This window comes from Benincasa hispida, chromosome 8 (genome assembly GCF_027475165.1).
Source record: "Benincasa hispida cultivar pf3 chromosome 8, pf3_genome.v1.1, whole genome shotgun sequence".
In the NCBI taxonomy this organism is placed as follows: Eukaryota; Viridiplantae; Streptophyta; class Magnoliopsida; order Cucurbitales; family Cucurbitaceae; genus Benincasa; species Benincasa hispida.
In genome coordinates this window covers 18,971,245-18,991,686 of record NC_143485.1, presented here as the reverse complement: position 1 = coordinate 18,991,686, position 20,442 = coordinate 18,971,245, and the positions used below count along the sequence as shown (strand labels likewise).

The 20,442-nt window shown below is 33.6% G+C and overlaps 1 protein-coding gene across 2 annotated transcripts; it reads left to right on the top strand.

Moving 5' to 3' along the window:
• Positions 1 to 98: 98 nt before the first annotated feature.
• On the top strand, positions 99 to 2,724 carry SMO2-2 (sterol 4-alpha-methyl-oxidase 2-2). Of its 2 annotated transcripts, none has more exons than XM_090316151.1 (6): positions 99 to 260; positions 406 to 525; positions 619 to 831; positions 920 to 1,000; positions 2,231 to 2,325; positions 2,470 to 2,724. In XM_090316151.1, exons 1-5 carry the CDS (start codon positions 196 to 198, stop codon positions 2,289 to 2,291), a joined length of 540 nt encoding a protein of 179 aa, XP_090172277.1. In that variant the 5' UTR covers positions 99 to 195; the 3' UTR covers positions 2,292 to 2,325; positions 2,470 to 2,724. The 2 variants fall into 2 exon arrangements, with proteins under 2 accessions (XP_090172277.1, XP_090172278.1); XM_090316152.1 differs by having other exon boundaries at positions 100 to 260; positions 2,454 to 2,724.
• Positions 2,725 to 20,442: the final 17,718 nt, after the last annotated feature.

The following is a 20,442-nucleotide window of genomic DNA, read 5'->3' as shown; positions in this document are numbered from 1 at the left end:
TGAGTTTTCCACCTCAGTAATTACAACTTAATTAACTCAATAATGACATAACTAACTCTTAATTATGGATGAATTATATTCAGCTTTGATATAAATAATTTTCTGTTTTTTCAGGCAAAGAATAATAGTCCTGCTGCTCAAGGGAAATGCATTTCACGCCTACTGCTGTATCATTTTGGTGTAAATCTGCCAGTTATGCTTGTTTCTTATCCCGTCTTCAGGCGTATGGGCATGAGAAGCACTCTTCCATTGCCATCCTGGTATCTTCAGGTTCTTTATGCATAAAGCATATATTTTAGGAGTTCTATCTAGCTAGGTTTAGTTTACTTTCACCTTTTCCTTAGTTTGAACCATATCATTACCTTTCCTAGAATTTAACTTGGTTTTGGCTTTCGTTTAATGTAGGAAAGTAGTTTTCGGCCAGATAATATTCTACTTTATTATTGAGGATTTTGTTTTCTACTGGGGGCATAGAATTTTGCACACCAAATGGCTGTACAAGAATGTCCACAGCGTGCATCATGAGTAAGTGAGATTTATGAATGAAAATTCTTGTTTATTCTGCCTTTTCCCATGATAAAATTGTCTTAGGCTGTTTTATGGTTCTTATAAGTGCAGATATGCTACACCTTTTGGACTAACATCAGAATACGCTCACCCTGCTGAGATCCTGTTCCTTGGATTCGCTACCATCGTCGGTCCTGCTCTTACTGGTCCCCATCTATTGACTCTGTGGTTATGGATGATAGTTAGAGTGCTTGAGACAGTTGAGGCTCATTGTGGTTACCATTTTCCTTGGAGCCCTTCAAACTTCATACCTTTGTATGGGGGGTAAGTCAATTAGGATTTTTAAGGTTCAAAAAAAATACCTGATACTGTATTTATCATTCCTGAAATCAGCTCTGCTCTTTCTCCACAGTGCTTATTTTCATGATTACCATCACCGACTGCTTTATACGAAATCTGGCAACTACTCATCAACATTCACTTACATGGACTGGTAAGTTCTGGTCCAACCATTTTTTTTATATATACATTATTGGTTTGAACTTCATTACATTAAAACCAGTTTTGTGGAACATTGATTTACTTCCCATTCAATAGTTTCATGTCTATTCCCTTGGATTGTTGATTTAAATAGTATTTGCCGATAAACAAAGGGGGTGTTTGAATAATAGTAAGATGATGATCATCGACTTACCAGTGCACCCCAAATTCCTTGGTCTCTTTTCCCCTATACTTTGAAACCAATGGCTTCATCGAGTGGTTAACATTAATGGGCTAATTTAACATAACTAAGACATTTTGCTATGTAGATTATTTCTGGAAAATGTTTGCTCCCTAAGCTGCATTTTTTTAAATTGTATTTTGGTGGAAAGGTGTTAATCAGTGACTTGATATGATGCCCTCACTTTGGGTTGAGATTGTCTGGAAGTATGCTTGGACAGGGTATCTTTTTCTGAGTGATTGAGACATGCTGGAGGGAGTTGGAGAAAACTATAGATATCATAAATTCCACATCTTGAAGTCTTTTAGCCTAATATAATCTTAAGGTGGATTGTTGAGTGGTTAAGCTGGAGGAGAAGAAAATTTTGATTGTGGAGTTGATAGTTGAGAATCATCATTGCATGCATGTTCAAGTTTTTACTTCTTGATGCCATTTTTTCCCAATCTGAAGTTAGAAATTTTGAGTGGATGTGATGGAGAATAAAAAAACAACATTGATTATGAAGATATTAATGTTGAGTCCTTATTGAAAAAGAAATCAAGTGCTGAGAGAGAAATAGTGTTAGCCACTCCAGGGAGGGAGTTGGAGAGCATTATTATACATGTAACACTTGTATTCTAGTCTTACCATGCTATGCTGGAAGATTCTTGGCCCAAGTTTTATCTTGATCGAGTAAAATAGATTAAAAAAAATGTTTATTTAGATGCAGTAACTCCAAACTTGTCAGTTAAATCTTTATTTCAAGCAGTGCACGTCGATTGTTGGGGGAACATGGAACTTTCATATGACAAGGTCGTACCTATGTACATTTCACGGCCTTACTTAAATAGGATTTTTTCTATAAGTTGTATAAGTTGTACAACTGTGTCCTTGAATTCTAAAGATACATTTCACGTTTTTGCATGTACTTTTGCTTCTTCATGTCCATCAATTATCGATAATTTCAATGCAATGAAACAGAAGACATTTTGATGTGAATATTTTGGCTTCTCTGATTGGCAGGATCTTTGGAACAGACGAAGGTTTCAGAAACTTGGAAGCTATAAAAAAGGCAGAAAGCTGATGATGAGATAATAGAGAGCTGTCGAAAAAGTCAGGTAAATTCGACATAGAGTTTCTAATCTATAGGCACATTTGAAAAGATTTAGTTCTTCTGTATGACCCTTGCTTGTGTGCCATGATTTGTTTTGTCTTTTTTTTTTTTTTTTTTTTGTTTAAATGTCAGCATTCTTATTCTGAAGGTAATGAAGAGCTGACTATGGAACTTGGCTGTCATTTTCTTTTGGAAATTTAACGCATTTTGTGGTTCATGTACCAATTGGCTTGTTTAAGAAACTTAATTAGCAGGGACTTGGATTGTGTTTCCATGTCTCTTGTGGATTTATGTTGGTTGTGGGAGAGGTTTGATGCTCATGTGTTAATGTAAAAAAGAAAAAATTGAGAGAACTTTTTGTATCCAAGGAAATTGGAAAAAAAAAAATTGGGTTAAAATATCATTTTTTGTCCTTGTAATTTCAATTCTCTAATTTTAGTTCCCATAATCTCAATAAATTTTAATTTCCTTTAAGTTAAATTTTAACAATATTAAGAAGGGTAATTGTTTTAAATAGCAAAACTGTTTAAAATAGTAAAATGTTATTGCTTATCTGTCACAGATAGATAGTGACATTATGTAATATTTATAAATAAGTTGATTGATTTTACTATATTTGAAAATAGTTATGATAATAATTTTTAGGCAAAAAAAAAAAATGACATGCAAATGTATTTTCACAGGTTATAAAGGGATGGTTTTAGCAACTAGTTTTGTCAGGGATTAAAATGGGACAAAGTGGACAAAATGGTATTTTACCAAAATAAAATTTATTCATAAACTTTAAATTGAGGTTTTTGAGTATGTTTGGTTTGTTTAATTGTTAGAATTAGTCCTTTTGGAAAAGTTTGATTGACAATAATCAAAATAGCTTAAAAAATAAATTTTTGAAAAAAACCTTTTTTCTTTAGTCAATTCTTAACTAATAGCAATTTCAACCTTGAACTTTAAATTTTACCATAAACTTTCGAAGCAATCTTGGACCCTCTTGGCTGCGCTGTGCTTGGATGCACTTGTATTCCACACGCCAGCGATGAGATTTTTTCTTTAGTCAATTCTTAACTAATAGCAATTTCAACCTTGAACTTTAAATTTTACCATAAACTTTAATTTTCTTGTGATAAATACTGAATAGTAAAAGAAAATCAAGAGACCACATAATTATTTTACAATCCCTCTCTCTCTCTTTTTAACTTGTTTTTATGATGAAGGCAATTTTAATGTTTAATAGAGAGTTTCTTCTCTTTATTAAGTAATAATATAGTGTATTTTGTTTCATTGTTTTTTTTTTTTTTTTTTTAATTTTATTGTTTTGTTTTTGGTTTCGGGTTTCGGGTTTCGGGTTTTTGGTTTTTTTTTTTTTGGGGGGTGAAAGCTAGTGTATTGTGTTCAATGTTAACATAGATCACTTATAGAAAACAAGTCTGTCAACTTTAAGTAAATTTCAATCTTTTTCGATAAAAACAGTTTCAACAAAAGGTTTAGATAAATACTTTTAGAATATGGATTATGATAAAAAGATTTTAAAAAGTATTACTAAACTTTTGGAAGAGAGAGACAAGTGTTCATGCAAAGATGATGCATTGCATCTTATCGTTGAAATTTTATGTATTAAACTTTTGGGAAAATATCGATATATACTCTAAACTTTGAGTTGTATCAATTAAAATCCTTAATTAATAAGTATATCAATTTAAACTCAACACTTTCGTAAATGTATTAATTTATACCTTCCTCCAGATTTTGTTAGAATAACTTATAATTTGAGTAATTTAAACTTCTGAATTTTCATAAGTCAGTTAATTTAAATGTGTGTAGACTTCTTCAAATGATAGTTTTACAAAATGGATTATTAAAGTAAATGTATGGACATTTTTCAAAGAAAATCCTGAATAATAGTCTAAATTGATTGATTTATAAATTCAAGAGTTTAATTGATACAATTATAAGTTTCTCATGAAGTTTTTCCATGTTGAATATATTGGAGGTTGTAAATTGATTAGGGCATGTCTGAATTGACTTGAGAAAAATGCGTATTTCAAAAATCTCATTTTTATTTAAATACTTATGATAAGAACTTATTAAAATGATACTTTTGAGTGGTTGCCAAGCTATTTTTAAATTAATACCTTAAAATATATCCCAAACGCATCTTTAATAAAAATTGATACAATTCATAGTTTAAATTGATATGCTTTAAGGGATATAAATTAATATTTTCTCCTAACTTTTTATTAATTTTTTTTCAAAGGTTTCAAAGAAGTGTTTTTTAAAATGAAATTTTAACTTGAAAAGGTTAATCAATTAGTGAAATAAATAAAGGATGAGTGAAATCATTGATTTCTTTTCTACTTAAAAAGATTTTGTGAAAATTACCTCTCTCATCATTGATTTTTTTACTCATAGATCACTTGGTCCTTGTGTTTCTAAAACATAATTTTATAGTCTTTGAATTTTATGAAATAGGCTTAGATCATCTCTCTTTATTAACAGTATTCATAAGAGATCTCTACACTAATAGCTTAATTAAATAGGTCAAATTAAATGTCTCGAATCTATAATTTTTTACATGAATGGTCTAATGAGTTATAATATTACATAAAATCAAGTTCAAAAAGTTCATAACACCCATTAATTCCAGGCAATTTAAAAAAGAAAAATTCAAAAGTCCACATATATTGAAATAATGTGTATTAAATTGGTTTTATACAAATTTGTTTATTTTTCTCAACTCCTTAATTATCCCATTTTTTCTCTTCCTTGCCCACCACTCACCATCATTGGGCCAACTTGACGCTAAAAAGTGAAAGCCCAAACCTGATCCAGGCTCAAGCCTAAAGTCCTAAGGTATTATTTGGGCTTGGATCAGGCCCGACCCAACCTTCAATAGCTAAACCCATGACTCAACCTTTGCCTTGTGTTGGGCTCTTTGGATCAAGTTTAGGCCGAGCTTTGGTTGAGCTTAGCCTGATTCATTAGATTAGTCCATTGAATATTACTTATTTAATTATTAAAAAATATATATGTAGAATTTAGATTTTCTTAAGGAAATGTTATTAAGATGTTATTAAATTTGTATTTTATTTTGTTTATTTTTTATTTTTATTACTTTTTCTAGATAAAATTAATGATATTATAAGGTTTTATTTAGTATTTATTTTTGTCTTAAAATTGTTTATTAGTTTTTAACAATTTAAAAGGTTAATGTTAACTAAAAACTAAAATATAGTATATTTAAAAGGAATTTTAAAAAATTTACATTTTTAATTTATAAAATATAATATATGAAGAATTATACATATATATATTTGGGTTGATCCAATGATAAATTTATTGAGCCCAATGGGTCGATCCAAATATGGCTCAAATGGGCCGACTCATGAATCAGCTCGATTATCAAAATGGTGATCCATATCTAATCCAAGAAATAAATGGGGTGGACTGGGGGCAAGTTAAACGTTGACTTTAGGCCAAGCTTGGATTGAGCCTGAGATGGACTTGAGTCAACCTTTGGGCTTCAAGCCTATTAATGATGAAGGAGTGGAATTCCTTTGCAGAAGTAAGTGAAAGTCCTGCAATCGAAATTCAATTTGAAACCATGAAAATAATAGAGAAAAACATACAGAACTGCAACAAGATAAACATCAAAATTCAACCCACAAACACGCTGCTTTAAAGAGGAAAGGAAGAAGAACATGCTACCCACCCTTGTAGAACTTTTTCTTCACAAAAATCCTTAGCAAGTGTCACGAACACAGTGAAAGAGTTAAATAACATACAGTGGAAGTATCAAGGATCCATAAGCATTCAAATTCACTAATTTTGGTAGAAACTAAAGTATGTTTTTCTAAAAAGATGGTTTTAAGATCATACCTTTGAAGAACTCTACAAGAACTTGATTGTATAGTGACAGTCTTCACCATAGATCACCGTGAACCACCTCAAGGTCTTCCCCACTATCCTCTTGGAGCTTTAGACAGAGTTGTGGGACTTAAGAACAGCTTGAATTGATGAAGAATAGTGAAGAACTCACAGTAGCCCAATTGGAAGAACTCTTTCTTCTCACAGAGATTTTCTCTCAAAATTTATGTATTAGCTCCTTTCAAATTACTTCAAACTTCTTTATTTACTGCAGATGAATATGCAAAGAAGTGAATTGCATGGCTTGCAGCTCATGCTTGGAGTATTAATGAAAAGAAGGAGATGGGGTCTGTGTGAGCATGACGAAGATGATAATGGAAAAACAACATTTTCCATTTTGTATGGCATGCAAAACCGATTTTCAATTTTCTTTTAAAATAAAAAATTTGATTTTCAAAACTATTTTGATTAATAAAACTGAAAAAATATTTACTAAAATTAATTTCATAAATTAAGTTAAAATAATAATTAATTTAATATCAAATATTAAATTAATTTTTGCACAAAATTCATCTTCATATATTTAAATCATATTTAAATATATATTCTCTTGTTATGTTTAATTTGAACATTTCAAATTAATTTCTCAAGCTACTCTAAAGCATATCCATTTACGAGCTAGTAGGAAGACCTCATGGACCTACAAATCATGGGCTCCAACGATTCAAGATTAATCGACTAAACTTATTAGTCTGATCTAACTCCCATTCGTTAACTAATGGCACACTCCACTATAGCCCATAGTTGAACTCCCCTCATTGTAGATATAATATGTCCACTTAATAACCATAATCAGTAAGTCAATCCTTCACAAGTTGTTCGTAATCACAGCTAGGTCAAAAATACTGTTTTACCCCTGTGAATACATCTTGTTTCTTAAGTTCCTACTGATCCTCTAATGAACAATTCTGATTCATAAATTTTATGAATCAAATCCTTTCTCAATCACGTGAAGGCGGGCCCCCGATTATTCAAGACCTGGAATCAGTACTTGAGAACAACCTATCTACTAACCTTAAATAAGGTAGGAGTGAATTCCATCTTGCAAGGCTATGTCCCCAGCTATTCATCTGGTCTTATCCCCAAAATGGTAAGCTTATTGAGCAGTGTTGTTGGACTACTCTCACCGTTTGTAGATCAAAGGATAATTTCGAACAAACAGGAGTTCATAACTAGCTCAGGATTAGAATCGAGTTAACCTAGGTTATATGATAAATGAAATAGTCAGTTTTAACAGTAAACGATCTTTATAAAGAAAAGTGACTATTTTCATGTTCCAGTCTATATGAAAACACATTACATAGGATGCCCCCACTCACATGTCTCAACCTGAAATATTTTTGGATCACATCGTTTGTAGCACCTTACAACTTCTTGTAACAATTACAGAGTGGGCCGTATCCAATAGTATTACCAGGATGAGATACCTAATTTCATCCATATACTTATTAGACCATTTAAGCTATATACTATCAACTTGATTCTGTTTATGTCACTACATAATATTACAACATTCAGACTATAGCCAAGGATGCATTTATTAGATTTTCATAATAAGATGCAAAATCAACAAGTCATTATTATTGATCAATATAATGTTTAACACGAACTGCGAGTTTTAGGACATTCCCAACACACATGAACTCTTTTCTTTTTTCTTTTTTCTTTTTTTTTTTTTTTTTTTTTACAAAATCAACATGAACACTGTAACTTTTCCAATGAACAGGACACCACCACGCGAAACCTTTTCTATTCTTAGGACAAAAGATCAAGATGTGTGGGCTCTTCAGTGTTCTTGGGAGTAGGAAAAAATAGAGAGAATTCTTCTAATTATTTTCACGTTCTGTTCCTCTTATTTTTGTATTCTCAATATAGGTTGATATACAGATAAAGAGGGAGGGAGTTAATTAACTCCCACGTGAAAGAACCAACTAAGTAACTCCTTAGGAAAGTTATTAGTATTATAATATATATATATATATATTATATAATCAATTAACTAACCTTTAGTTAGTTAACTATATAATATACATTCTAATCATATTAAAATGCAATTCTCTTTTATAAGCTATAGTTTTTATATGAATCTCATTCGTATTAATTTTAACCTATAGTATTTATATGAATCGTAAATAATATTTGAATCTCATTCAAATATTTATCTTTAACATATTGTATAATTTTAATTATAAATTATGTTTAATCAAATATAAACTATAATGTATCAATATATATTATACACTATATAATCACATTAATATAAATAATATCTTTAATTCCCTTAAATATTTAAAAAATTCAAATTATTCCAGAAAAAATTATCCCTTGTTTTATCTTTACTGAGCTAGCAAGGGGCACCTTATGGACCAATAGATTAGAAGCTCTAATGATACGAGACTAATTAATTAAACTCTTTAATTAAACTAATTAACATTCATTAACTGTCACATCACTAAAGACCGAAAGCTGCACTCATCGCACTGTAGATATATTTCTATGTCAATGGATATAACCAATCAACAGTGAGTTTACCCTTCACGAATCGCTTGAAACTATAGTTGGGTCAAATTATCGTTTTATCCCTATAATTAAATTTAACTACTTAAGTACCACTGATCCCTCTAATGAACAGTTAGTTATAGTCCAACTATAAACTAGATCCCTCTCTGGCCACTGAGAAGGTGGGGTACCTCATTGTTCAAGACCCGGAATCAACCTTTAAAGAAGTAATGCATCTACTTACTCTAAAGATAAGAAGGAGCGAATTACTTCTTGTATAACTGTGTTCCCAACTCCCCACTCAGACAAATCCCCAAAATAGTAGGCATATTGAGTAAGGGAAACTAGCCGCTCTCACCCATACAGATCAAAGGATTGCCCTCATAGGTAGGAGTTCACAACTCACTCAGGATTAAGGTCAAGTTACTTATGGTCGTCCTAGTGAAATGTAAGTCTCTTCAAGTACCGATATTATGAAGAGAGGATAATCATTTCAAGGTCCAGTCTTATACAAACTATTTGTATAGGATACTTCCACTCACATGTGTCCACATAAATGATCAAGATCAAATCATTTGTAACACTTTACAACTATTGTAACAATTACAAAGTGGGTTATATCCATAGTGTCACCAAGATAAGGTACCTAGCCTTATCCATATACAACAGAGCGTTCATGTTATTACTTAAACATAATCAACTTGTATGTCAACTACATACATGTTTTAGTTACATTAATTACCTTTGAATTTTAGTTTATCATGTTGGATTAATGTAGACTAAATGTCAAATAAAATAATCTTTCATTTGTCCTAATTCTAGTGGAATGTACAGTACAAAGCATAAAAACAAAGTACAGTACGTAAAATAATAAACTAAGGCATGCACTAGACCTAGTAACATCTCCCACTTGTCCTAAACAAGATGATGCATGGCCCGTAGACCCAGACTCTCCAGGTGACCCTAAAGAACTTTAGCCGTGAAAGCCTTTGTAAATGGATCAACAGCATTGTGCTCCGAAGCGATCTTTATGACGATCACGCCCCCTCAATGCATAATCTCTCAGATGAAATGATATTTGCACTCAATGTGCTTTCCTTTTTTATGGCTAAGGCTCCTTGGAATTTGCCACAACACCACTAGTATCACAATAAATAATGATAGGCTTCACATGTCAGGAACAACTTTTAGGCTTGTAAAAAAAAATTCTAATCCATACAGCCTTCTTCGCAGCTTCACAAGTTGCTACATACTCTGCCTCCATGATAGAGTCAACAATGCAACCTTGATTTGTGTTTTTCCAGACTACAGCCCCTCCGGTAGAAGTAAATATTGCTCCTGATGTGAATTTCCTAGAATCCTTATCAGTCCGAAAATCAGAGTCAGTGTATCTTGTAAGGATCAAATCCTTAGCTCCATACACAAACATATAGTCCTCATTCTCTGAAGATACTTGAGGATGGTATTAATTGTTGTCGAGTAATCAGTAGACCTACATCATTCTCAATGAGTAGGATATTATCCACGTACAACACTAAAAAAGTTACCTATCTATCAATGATCTTTTTGTTAATACAAGATTCATCAAAATTTTGGTCAAAACCATAAGATTTGATCGCATTATTAAATCTTATGTTCCAAGATCGAGATGCCTATTTAATCCATAATTTGACCAATTAAGCTTGCAAACTATTTGCTCTTGACCTTGGATAATGAATCCCTCTGGTTGTTGCTTATAAATGGTCTCTTCAAGATTACCATTCAGAAAGGTAATCTTAAGTCCATTTTTCATATCTTATAGTCATAATATGTGATAATGGACAAGAGAATCTGGATAGATTTAAGCATGGCAACAAGTGAGAAAATTTCTTCATAGTCCACTCCCTCAACCTAGGTATAACTCTTTGCCATTAGTCTAGCCTTAAAGGTTTACACCTTACCATCTATACCTCTTTTCTTCTTGTAGATCCATTTACAACCTATAGATTTTACCCCATTAGGTTTATCTACAAGATCCCAGAATGAAATAAAGTACATAGACTCCATTTCAAGATCCATAGTCTTAACCCATTCATCTTTGTCCACATCATCCATAGCCTGTTTATAGGGCAATAGATCCTCAATATCGTCGTATGATATAATGGCTAGGGTTTCCATTAAATACGTTAAACAAGCAGGTGGGTTCAGAATCCTCCCACTGCATCGAGACTTCCTTGACTCTTGAGGTGGATGTGTCTGACTAGATGAACAAACATCAACAACTTTTGTTGAAGTACTAGCATTTTCAACAACTCTTGTTGAAGTTTCAGTAGTTTCATTAGAAAGTTCATTCAACACAATCTTACTTCCGGGTTTATGCTCCCTAATGTGGTCTTCCAAAAATGTAGCATTTATCGACACTACTTTATTCTCTTTAGGATCGTAGAAGTATCCACCCCTCGATCCCTTGGGATAGTCTACAAATAGGCATAATTTTGAATAAAGTTCTAATTTCTTTGGATTTGCCTCACGTAAATGTGTTGGGCTACCCCAAATCCTAAAGTATTGTGAACTACCTTTATGACCTCTTCATAATTTCAAAGGTATTTCAAAAATGCTTTTGGATGAAACACTATTCAAAATATAAGTTGCAGTCATTATTGCATACCGCCAAAAGGAATCAGGTAAATGAGCATAACTAATCATAGACTGAACTATGTCCAACAAGGTTCTATTTCTTCTTGCTGATACACTATTTTTCTGAGCAACCAGGTGCTGAGAGTTGGAATGCAATTCTATGTTCTATCATATAGTTTTACAACACTTTAAGCCCCAGTCTGATACTCTTTGAACTTTTCAAGTGCTTTAAACCTATGTTGCATTAGGTAAACATACTCATATCTCGTATAATCATCAATGAAGGAGATGAAGTATTTAAACCCTTCTCTTGCCTTAACATTCATAATACTACAAAGGTCTAAATGTACAAGTTCCAAGGGTCCTTTGGCTCTATGACCTTTTCGAGTAAAAGGTCTTTTTGTCATTTTTTCTTCAAGGCATAACTCACATACTGATAAAGAGTTTTCTTCTAACTTGCTTAGAAGTCCACTCTTAACCAACCTCTTAACCCTATTGAGATTTATGTGACCTAATCTTAGATGCTAAATATGAGCATTTTCTTTAGGAGAAATCTTTTGTCTTTTATGCTGAGTTTTTGTAGTTCTAAACATTTTAGTATTTAGAAGCGCCTTAGATGCTAATGACCTTAGAACATGTAAATTTCTCTCTAAGTTTTCGGAACAAATTTGAATATAATTCTCATAAATAAACACTTTGTCATATCAAAAGTGAAGGAATTGAATTCCACTCAGAAGCTTGTGAACGTCACACAATTCGAAATTCAATTTGATAAATAGTGAAATGCAGAGAACTCAACAAACTAAAAAATGTCACGGGATAAACATTTAATAAACCTAAGCATGCAATCTATAGAGAGTTTAGAGAAGAGAAGACTACCCTTGATGAAAAAATCTTCTTCACGCAAGTCCTCTCCAAGAACACGAACTAAACAGTTCTGGACAAACAGTGGGATATTTTTCTCAAAACAAACACCACCACTTAGTAACCTTGATATTCTCCGAAACAAGAAAATGACGTGTGGGCTTCTTTTTTGTCGCTTTTAGCAGAGGAAATTTTACAGGGGAGAGGTGTTGATATTGAGAGATAGCTTTTTAGAATTTCTCAGAAAAATCTTCTTCCTCTGTGTTTTCCAAAGAACAAGAAGAGTAAGGGAAAGAGAGTTACAATAACTCCCTCTCACGTTCTGCCAAACAACTCCCCTGTCATGGGGAGTTATAATTATATTATTAAAAAATTATTAATATAATATTTATATTATATGGTTAGTTAACTGATTAACAAACCATATAATATGCATTATATTCATATTAAAATGCAACTCTCTCTTATAACCTATAGTTTTAATATGAATCATATTCACATTAAATTTTAACCTATAGTATTTATATAAATCATATTTGAATTTCATTTAAATATTTATCTCTTGCATATTATATAGTTTTAATTATAAATCATATTTATAATTAACCATATATTATAACGTATCAATATACATTATACTTTATATTAATCATATTAATATAATTAATAACTAAATTCCCTTAACTAATTTGAACAATTCATATTTATAATTAACCATATATTATAATGTATCAATATACATTATACTTTATATTAATCATATTAATATAATTAATAACTAAATTCTCTTAACTAATTTGAATAATTCAAATTATTCCAAAAATAATTATTCCTTATTTTTATCCATAGTGAGCTACTATGAAGCACAGATACGGATACGGCTACACGATACGAATACATCAGATTCGGTGATTCGTCAATTTCTAAAAAACTAAGATACGAATATGTTAAAGGATATACCATTTTTTAATATTATTTTAATATATATTTCTAAAAAATGAAGATATTGATACATTGAAGGTACATTTTCTCTTGCTTCAAAAAATAGGTTGCCTAATTTTAAATTGAAGAAGATTAGATGAGTTGTTTGTCTTTTTTCTTTTAAAAAAAGTAAGCATAAAAATAGTTACATCAAATCACTCGTCAGATACGTATCTGAGAAGTATCTGGAAGTATCGTTATCTGATATGTGTCTGATACGAATTCTTTGTCTCACATGAAGTATCTGTGCTTCATAGGTGAGCTAACAATATGACCTTATGGACCTATAGATTATAAGCTCCAATGATACGTGATTAATCAATTCAACTCTTTAATTAGATTAATCAACATTCATTAACTGTCGGTGACTCCACTAATGACCGGCAGCTGTACTTATCCATAAATTGTTTGTACAATACAATTACAAAGTACAAGATTACGATTTTTAAGGAATCAATCCCAACAATCTCCCACTTATTCTAAAACTAGTGGAGTGTACATAACAAAAGTACAATCAAATACATTAAAAAAAAAAAAAAAAAAAAAAAAAAACTAGGGTAAACAATACGCGCTCAGTAAAATCTCAACTACTTGTCCTAGACAAAATGCGGCTTGTCTCGAAAACCCCGACTGTCCAAGTGACTCTCAAACACCTTAGTCATGAGGGCCTTTATAAACGAATCAGCAACGCTATGCTCCGAAGTAATCTTTATGACAATCACGTTCCCTCGATGCACAATCTTTCGTATCAAGTAATACTTGCTCTTAATATGCTTTCCACACTTGTAGCTCCTAGGCTCCATGGAATTAGCTACAACACCACTATTATCATAATAAATGGTGATGGGCCTTGATATGTCTGAAAAAACAACTTCCAGATCAATCAAGAATTTCCTGAGCCAAATAGCCTCGACATCTTCACAAGCCGCTACATATTCTACTTCCATAGTGGAGTCAGCAATGCACACCTACTTGATGCTTCTCCAGAAAACAACTTCTCCACTAAGAGTAAACATTGATCCTGAAATGGATTTCCTAGAATCTTTATCAGTCTAAAAATTAGAGTCAATGTAGCCTACAAGGATCAAACACTTAGACCCATACACAAGCATGTAGTCCTTCGTTCTCCTAAGATACTTGAGGATGGTTTCAACAGTTGTCCAATGATCTAATCCGGGATTAGATTAATATCTACTAACTATCCTCACTGCATAGCAAATGTCAAGTTTAGTACATAACAATACATACATCAGGCTAACAACAGTCGATGCATAGGAGATCCGTCTCATCTCCTCAATTTCTTGGGGTATCTTAGGACACTGTTCGTTACATACATCAGGTTAAACGCCGCATTTGAATAAGTCATCGTAAAGTTTTGAAGTATTTTTTAATGAACGCATTCTCAAAAGCTAAACACAAAATTGCGGTGAATGAAGAAAAAGTTTTTGAGCAAAGACTTGCCGGATTTAAACTTAGAAGAGATCTTTTTGAAGAAGTAGGCAAAGTGGAGGAAAGCATTGCGGTGATGGTCAGAGGTGTGTGTAAATTATATTCTGAGAAGCTGGTCATTGCAAGGAAAGCATGAAGGTGAGTTAGAATTTCTTGAGTATAACACATGCTTGAGGACAAGCATGATTTTAAGTTTGAGGGTATGATGACATGCAGAAATGCATGCCATCTTAGTCCTTTTACTTAGAATTATGAAGGTTGTTAGGCAGAATATGTGGCAATCATGTTAAAAATTCACGAGAAAAAGAGTTTACGTCGATCAGCATGATGAATCTCAGCTAACCCGTTACTTTGCGTTAGTTATGCGTTCAATATTCTATTTATTTAGCCAATGCAGAAAATGAACGCAAATGCGAAAATCGGACAAACGCATAGACGATCGCATGCAGAGAAACTCTCCATCGCAAGGCAAACGCATTAGATTAGTGCATGGGTGTTGCGGTGATCAGCCGCATGCGTCCATCACATGGGGATAACTCTAGTCAGGCGATTACGGTCATCATGTAGGGTTGCGGTATTAAGCGAATGCGGCCATTGAATGATTGAGGCTGCGCGACAACACAAACTAATGGGATCAACGCAAGGTAGGTGGAATGAATGTATCAACGCATCTACCTCGAGAAAATCTAAAGCTGATGCTGACATTTCACCTACCATGCTGTTAGTGGCAAAGGTTCAGAAAAAAACTAACGCGCCGAATGTCAGACTTAAAGCAGTCCAGTTAATGCTGTCAGCAACTCAAGCTCTATAAATAGAAGCCAACGAGCTGAAATTTAAGTCATCCGGGGAAGGATCCTTGTCAATCGGGGACTTTCCCTTCGATCAGAACAAAATGCATGAGAAGACGATTGAAAGTTAGTTGACATTTTTTTCTAAATCTATCTAGTACTTTTAACATCGTATTTGCAAAGGCAGTTCCCTCCTGCGTTGCACCTATGATGCTGCTTTGTGGGTCTGGGCCAATACCAAGAAACGACCATAAAATCCAGAATTATAAGTTATTGCTTCAAGAAAAACACGATTCATGAGCAAAGAATTCACCTCCTTCATCCATTCTGAGTGAAGACCGAAGCCTTCGAACGAAGCTAGATCTCGAGAGAGTCAGCTTCTCTGCCCATCCATGGCACCACCGGCAACCTTGGATCACATCCGCTAGAAGCAAATCTTTTCTTCCAGCCGGTCATTTCCTTTTCCTTTCTTTTCTCATATTGTATTGTATGACATTTTGGAATTAAGGAATTAATACAATCTGTTTTCAATACATATCTCTGTTCCTTCAACTCCATCTCCATCTTCTTTGCTTAGCATATTTACTTTCATTGCAACACTTAGTGGGATTGTTTGGGTTTCGCATACTTAGTCATGTGGATTAGGGATATGAAGCATGTAGCAACCCATCGAGAGGTGTGCGTTTCGCGAGTGTGTGAGTAATCTTATTTGCTTAGTGTGAAGCTGTTGCAACGCTTGTCTATAGGATAACGCATTGCTTGTCAATGAGTAAAGTCAACAACAATCAACTACCCGGGAGGGTAAGTGGTTAGACGCATTAAGCAAGGCATGCATTATTTACTAAGGATAGTAACAACCTTGTGTCAACCAAGTTCATGCAATTGTCTTGTAGTATATATGCTTCATTCGTCCATTAGAGATACTCGAGAGTGTAGTCTAAGGACAAGATCTAGGCTTGGGAAGGTCAGGTCAAAATCTCGGCTCGGGAGAGTCAGATTAGAACGCATAATACAAGAGATAGAAGCTTAAGAATAAGCAATGTTTGCTATTAACCCATCGCATGCATCCTAGAGATAGAATACGATTGAGTGCGGTCACCGCAGCATTGTGTGTATTTTGCATCATCGCATAGGATAAGAGTAGAGACTTAGGAATGAGCTTTATGGACATTTTGTATTCAACACATGCGTCCAAGACTTAGGAGCACCGCATTTGCATTGGAAAATGATTTGCTGTGCATGAGTGTAGCATGATCGCATTGGCTTGCATTGACTAGGGATGCCCTCGCAGTCACTCTTAAGGGTTGCAATGAAAACATCTCCGTATTTTATCTATTTTTCTACACATTTATTTCATGTTGCATCTCTACCTTTCATGCATATTCTCATTGTGTTGTTTGTTAGATAGATGTAGGAGTAGGACTAACGTAGCAACATCCCCTCCATTCTTTTATTTAAACTGTTGCATGCACATCACCGAAAACACATAGCTATAAGTCCCTGTGTTCGACCTCGGATTATCCGAGAAACTTGCGTTCGCGTTATACTTGGCGTGAGCGCAAGAAAACTTGTGGCAGGACGCATGGTCATCGCATACATTCATTAACGCATTATCAGTCCAACGTATGACCATCGATGCATGACTATCAACGCATATCTTAGGAATATGCATCGCATAACGCGTCCACGGGATTTTGGTTGTCAAGTAAAATTGACTTCTAATTTTCCGCCATCAGTATAACACTAAGAAAGCTACTAAATTGCGGATGATTTTCTTGTACACACAAGATTCATCAACATTTTAATCAAAACCATAAGATTTAATTGCAGTATCATACCTTATATTCCAAGATCGAGAAGTTTGTTCAATCCACAAATGGACTGACTGAGCTTACAAACCTTTTGCTCTTGACCTTGGGTTATGAATCTTTCTAGTTGTTGCATATAGATGGTCTTCTAAAGATTGCCATTAAAGAAGGCAGTTTTGATATCCAATTGCCAAATTTCATAGTCATAATACACGACAATAGACAAGAGTATATGGATAGACTTTAACATGGCAATAGATGAGGAAGTCTTCTCATAGTCAACTCCCTCAACTTGGTATAACCCTTTGCCGCTATTCTAGCCTTGAAGGTTAGCACCTTACCATCTGCACCTCTTTTTCTCTTGTAAATCTAATTGCAGCCTATAGATTTTACCCCATCAAGTTTGTCTACAAGATCCAAACTCAACTGAAGGACATCGAATCCATTTTGAAATCCATAGTTTTGATCCATTCATCTTTATCTACATCATCCATTGGCTGTTTATAAGATAATGAATCCTTAACTTTGCCATCAAATATGATAGTTAGGGTTTTTGTTAAATCCATATAATGAACAGGCGGGTTCATAACTCTTCCACTACATCGAGGCTCCCTCAATGGTTGAATCGAATGTGATCTACTATATGAACCAATATCATTGTTGAAGTACTAGACTCTTCAACAACTCTCATTGAAGGTTCAGTGGTTTCGCTAGAAAGTTCATTTAATACTATTTTACTACGCGGTTTCTGCTCCCTCATGTGGTCCTTTTCTAAAAATGTAGCATTTATCGACACAAACACTTTATTATCTTTAGGAACATACAAATAACCACCTCTCGTTTTTTTCGGGTAGCCTACAAATAGGCACAATTTTGAATGAGGTTCCAATTTCTTAAGATTACCCTCAAGCACATGTATTGGGCAACCCCAGATCCTGAAATGGTGTAAACTACCATTACAACCATTTCATAAGTCCAAAAGTGATTCAGAAACACTATTGGATGGAACATAGGTCAAAATATAGGTAGTAGTCTGAACTACATAACTCCAGAACGAATCAGGTAAGTGAGTCTAACTCATCATAGATCGGATCATGTCTAACAAGGTTCGATTTCTCCTTTCTTATACACCTTTTTGCTAAGGTGTACCAGGTGCCAAGAGTTAGGATACAATTCTATGTTCCATCAAATAGTTTGAAATTTTAAGTCCATATACACTCCACCCCGATCAAACTGAAGTGTCTTTATTGTTTTACTTAATGCATTTTCAACTTCAGCCTTGTACTCCTTGAACTTTTCAATGGCTTCAAACTTACGTTGCATTAAGTAAACATACATGTACCTTGAATAATCATCTGTGAATGTGGTGAAATATTTGAACCCTCATCATGTCTTAACATTCATAGGACCACAAAGGTCTAGATGTACAAGTTCTAAGGGTTCTTTGGCGCTGTGACCTTTTCTAGTAAAAGGTCTCTTAGTCATTTTGCCTTCAAGGTATGGCTCACTTACTGGTAAAGAATTTTTGTTCTAACTCACTTAGAATTTTGTTCTTAACCAATCTCTCAATTCTATCGAGATTAATGTGAGATAATCTTAGGTGCCAAAGTTGGCCGTTTTCTCTAAAAGATACTTTTTTGTATTTTGTTTTGAGTTATAGTAGTTTTGAACATTTCATTATTAAGGAGGGCTTTAGATGCTAACGGCCTTAGCATATAAAGGTTACTCTCTAAGTTTGCAGAATAAATTTCAACATCATTTTTGTAAATAAATGCTTTATTCACAATTAAATTTAAAATATATGATTGTTCTAACAAACATTTTATAGAAATCAAGCTCAAGTCAGGAACTACATATACATTGTCTAACAAAAGATATGATTTCTGTAAACATAAATGAAGTCCTCCCACTGCCATAGCTAAGACGACATGTCCAGTTCCAACTCGCATCGTCATCTCACCAATCTTCAACTGCCGCCAGGAACTAATTATCTGAAATGAAGAACAAATATGGTTAGTGACGTTTGAATCAATTATCCAAGCAGAATCATCTTTCTCCATTAAACAAGTTTCTAACAGAAGTAAATTATATTTACCTTGTTTGGCCATAATATTTGAGACAATTCCTCTTCTAGTGTCCCTTCTGGTTGCAATAGAAATAGATTCCCTTTGCAGCTTTGGTTTTCTTGCCCTTTTGGGCAGCAATGGGGTTAGCTTTCCCCTGACCTCATTTCTTCTTCTTCCAATTTTTAATGTTGAGGAAGAAGGAGTAGACTTTGTTCCAGAGGTCAGAGCTCTGTAGAACTTTTTAAAGGACGAGACAACATTTGCCTCACCCTTCTGTTCCTGGACTTTCACCAAGGGCTGGTAAGTCTGTAGCTCATTGAGTAAGGTGGTCAAGTTGTAGTCATGCTTGTGAAGGATCTCTTATACAAGAGTACCTATGAGCGGAAGCGGATCTTTCCAAACCATTGTGACAGAATTTCCACATTTACATTCACACATACAAATATGCATTAACATAACTAAATTACCAGCATGCTTAAAGATAAACAAACAAGAGAGTGAGTAACTTACCAGTTGAAGACTCTTTTCATGGCAAATCTTGCTCTTACACATTCATCAAATAGTCATTTTCTCTCAAGTAAAATTTCACATTATAATGTATCATATACATTATTATATCTCATATAAATAATTTTATATTAATTATATCTTATATAATTAACTCTCTTTATTAATTTGAACAATTCAAACTAATCTAAATTAATTCGATTCTCATTAATCCCAATTGAGCTAATAAGGAGACCTTATGTATCTATAATGTGAAGCTCCATGGTACTTGATTAATTAATTAAACTCTTTAATTAAATTAATCAACTTTCATTTGAAGGGATCAAATCCCCCTAATCAATAAGCGGGGTTGACGATTTCGTAGACATTGTAGATGAAATACGAACAATAGCACGGTCAAACCAACACTTTGGGTATGTTGGCTCATTGCTTGCATGATCTTTCCTTTTATCTTGTTTTCCCTCTAGACTTCTTGGAAGCAAGCAAGTCTCTTAGTGAGTATGGTAATTTGGTTTGGATAGGCAGTCTGGTTGTCTGGTTCTCATTAGAGATCGCCTTGCATCCCGCAATTCGATTTTTACATTAAACAAAATCGTTATACTAGACGGAATAAATATATACG

Bases quoted from the DNA above. Each gene is read 5' to 3' on its own strand.
- SMO2-2 (XM_090316151.1), top strand. From the start codon at position 196: ATGCTTGTTTCTTATCCCGTCTTCAGGCGTATGGGCATGAGAAGCACT. The intron at 526-618 runs GTAAGTGAGATT...TTATAAGTGCAG, and splicing joins GTCCACAGCGTGCATCATGA to ATATGCTACACCTTTTGGAC. The intron at 1,001-2,230 runs GTAAGTTCTGGT...TCTGATTGGCAG, and splicing joins ACATTCACTTACATGGACTG to GATCTTTGGAACAGACGAAG.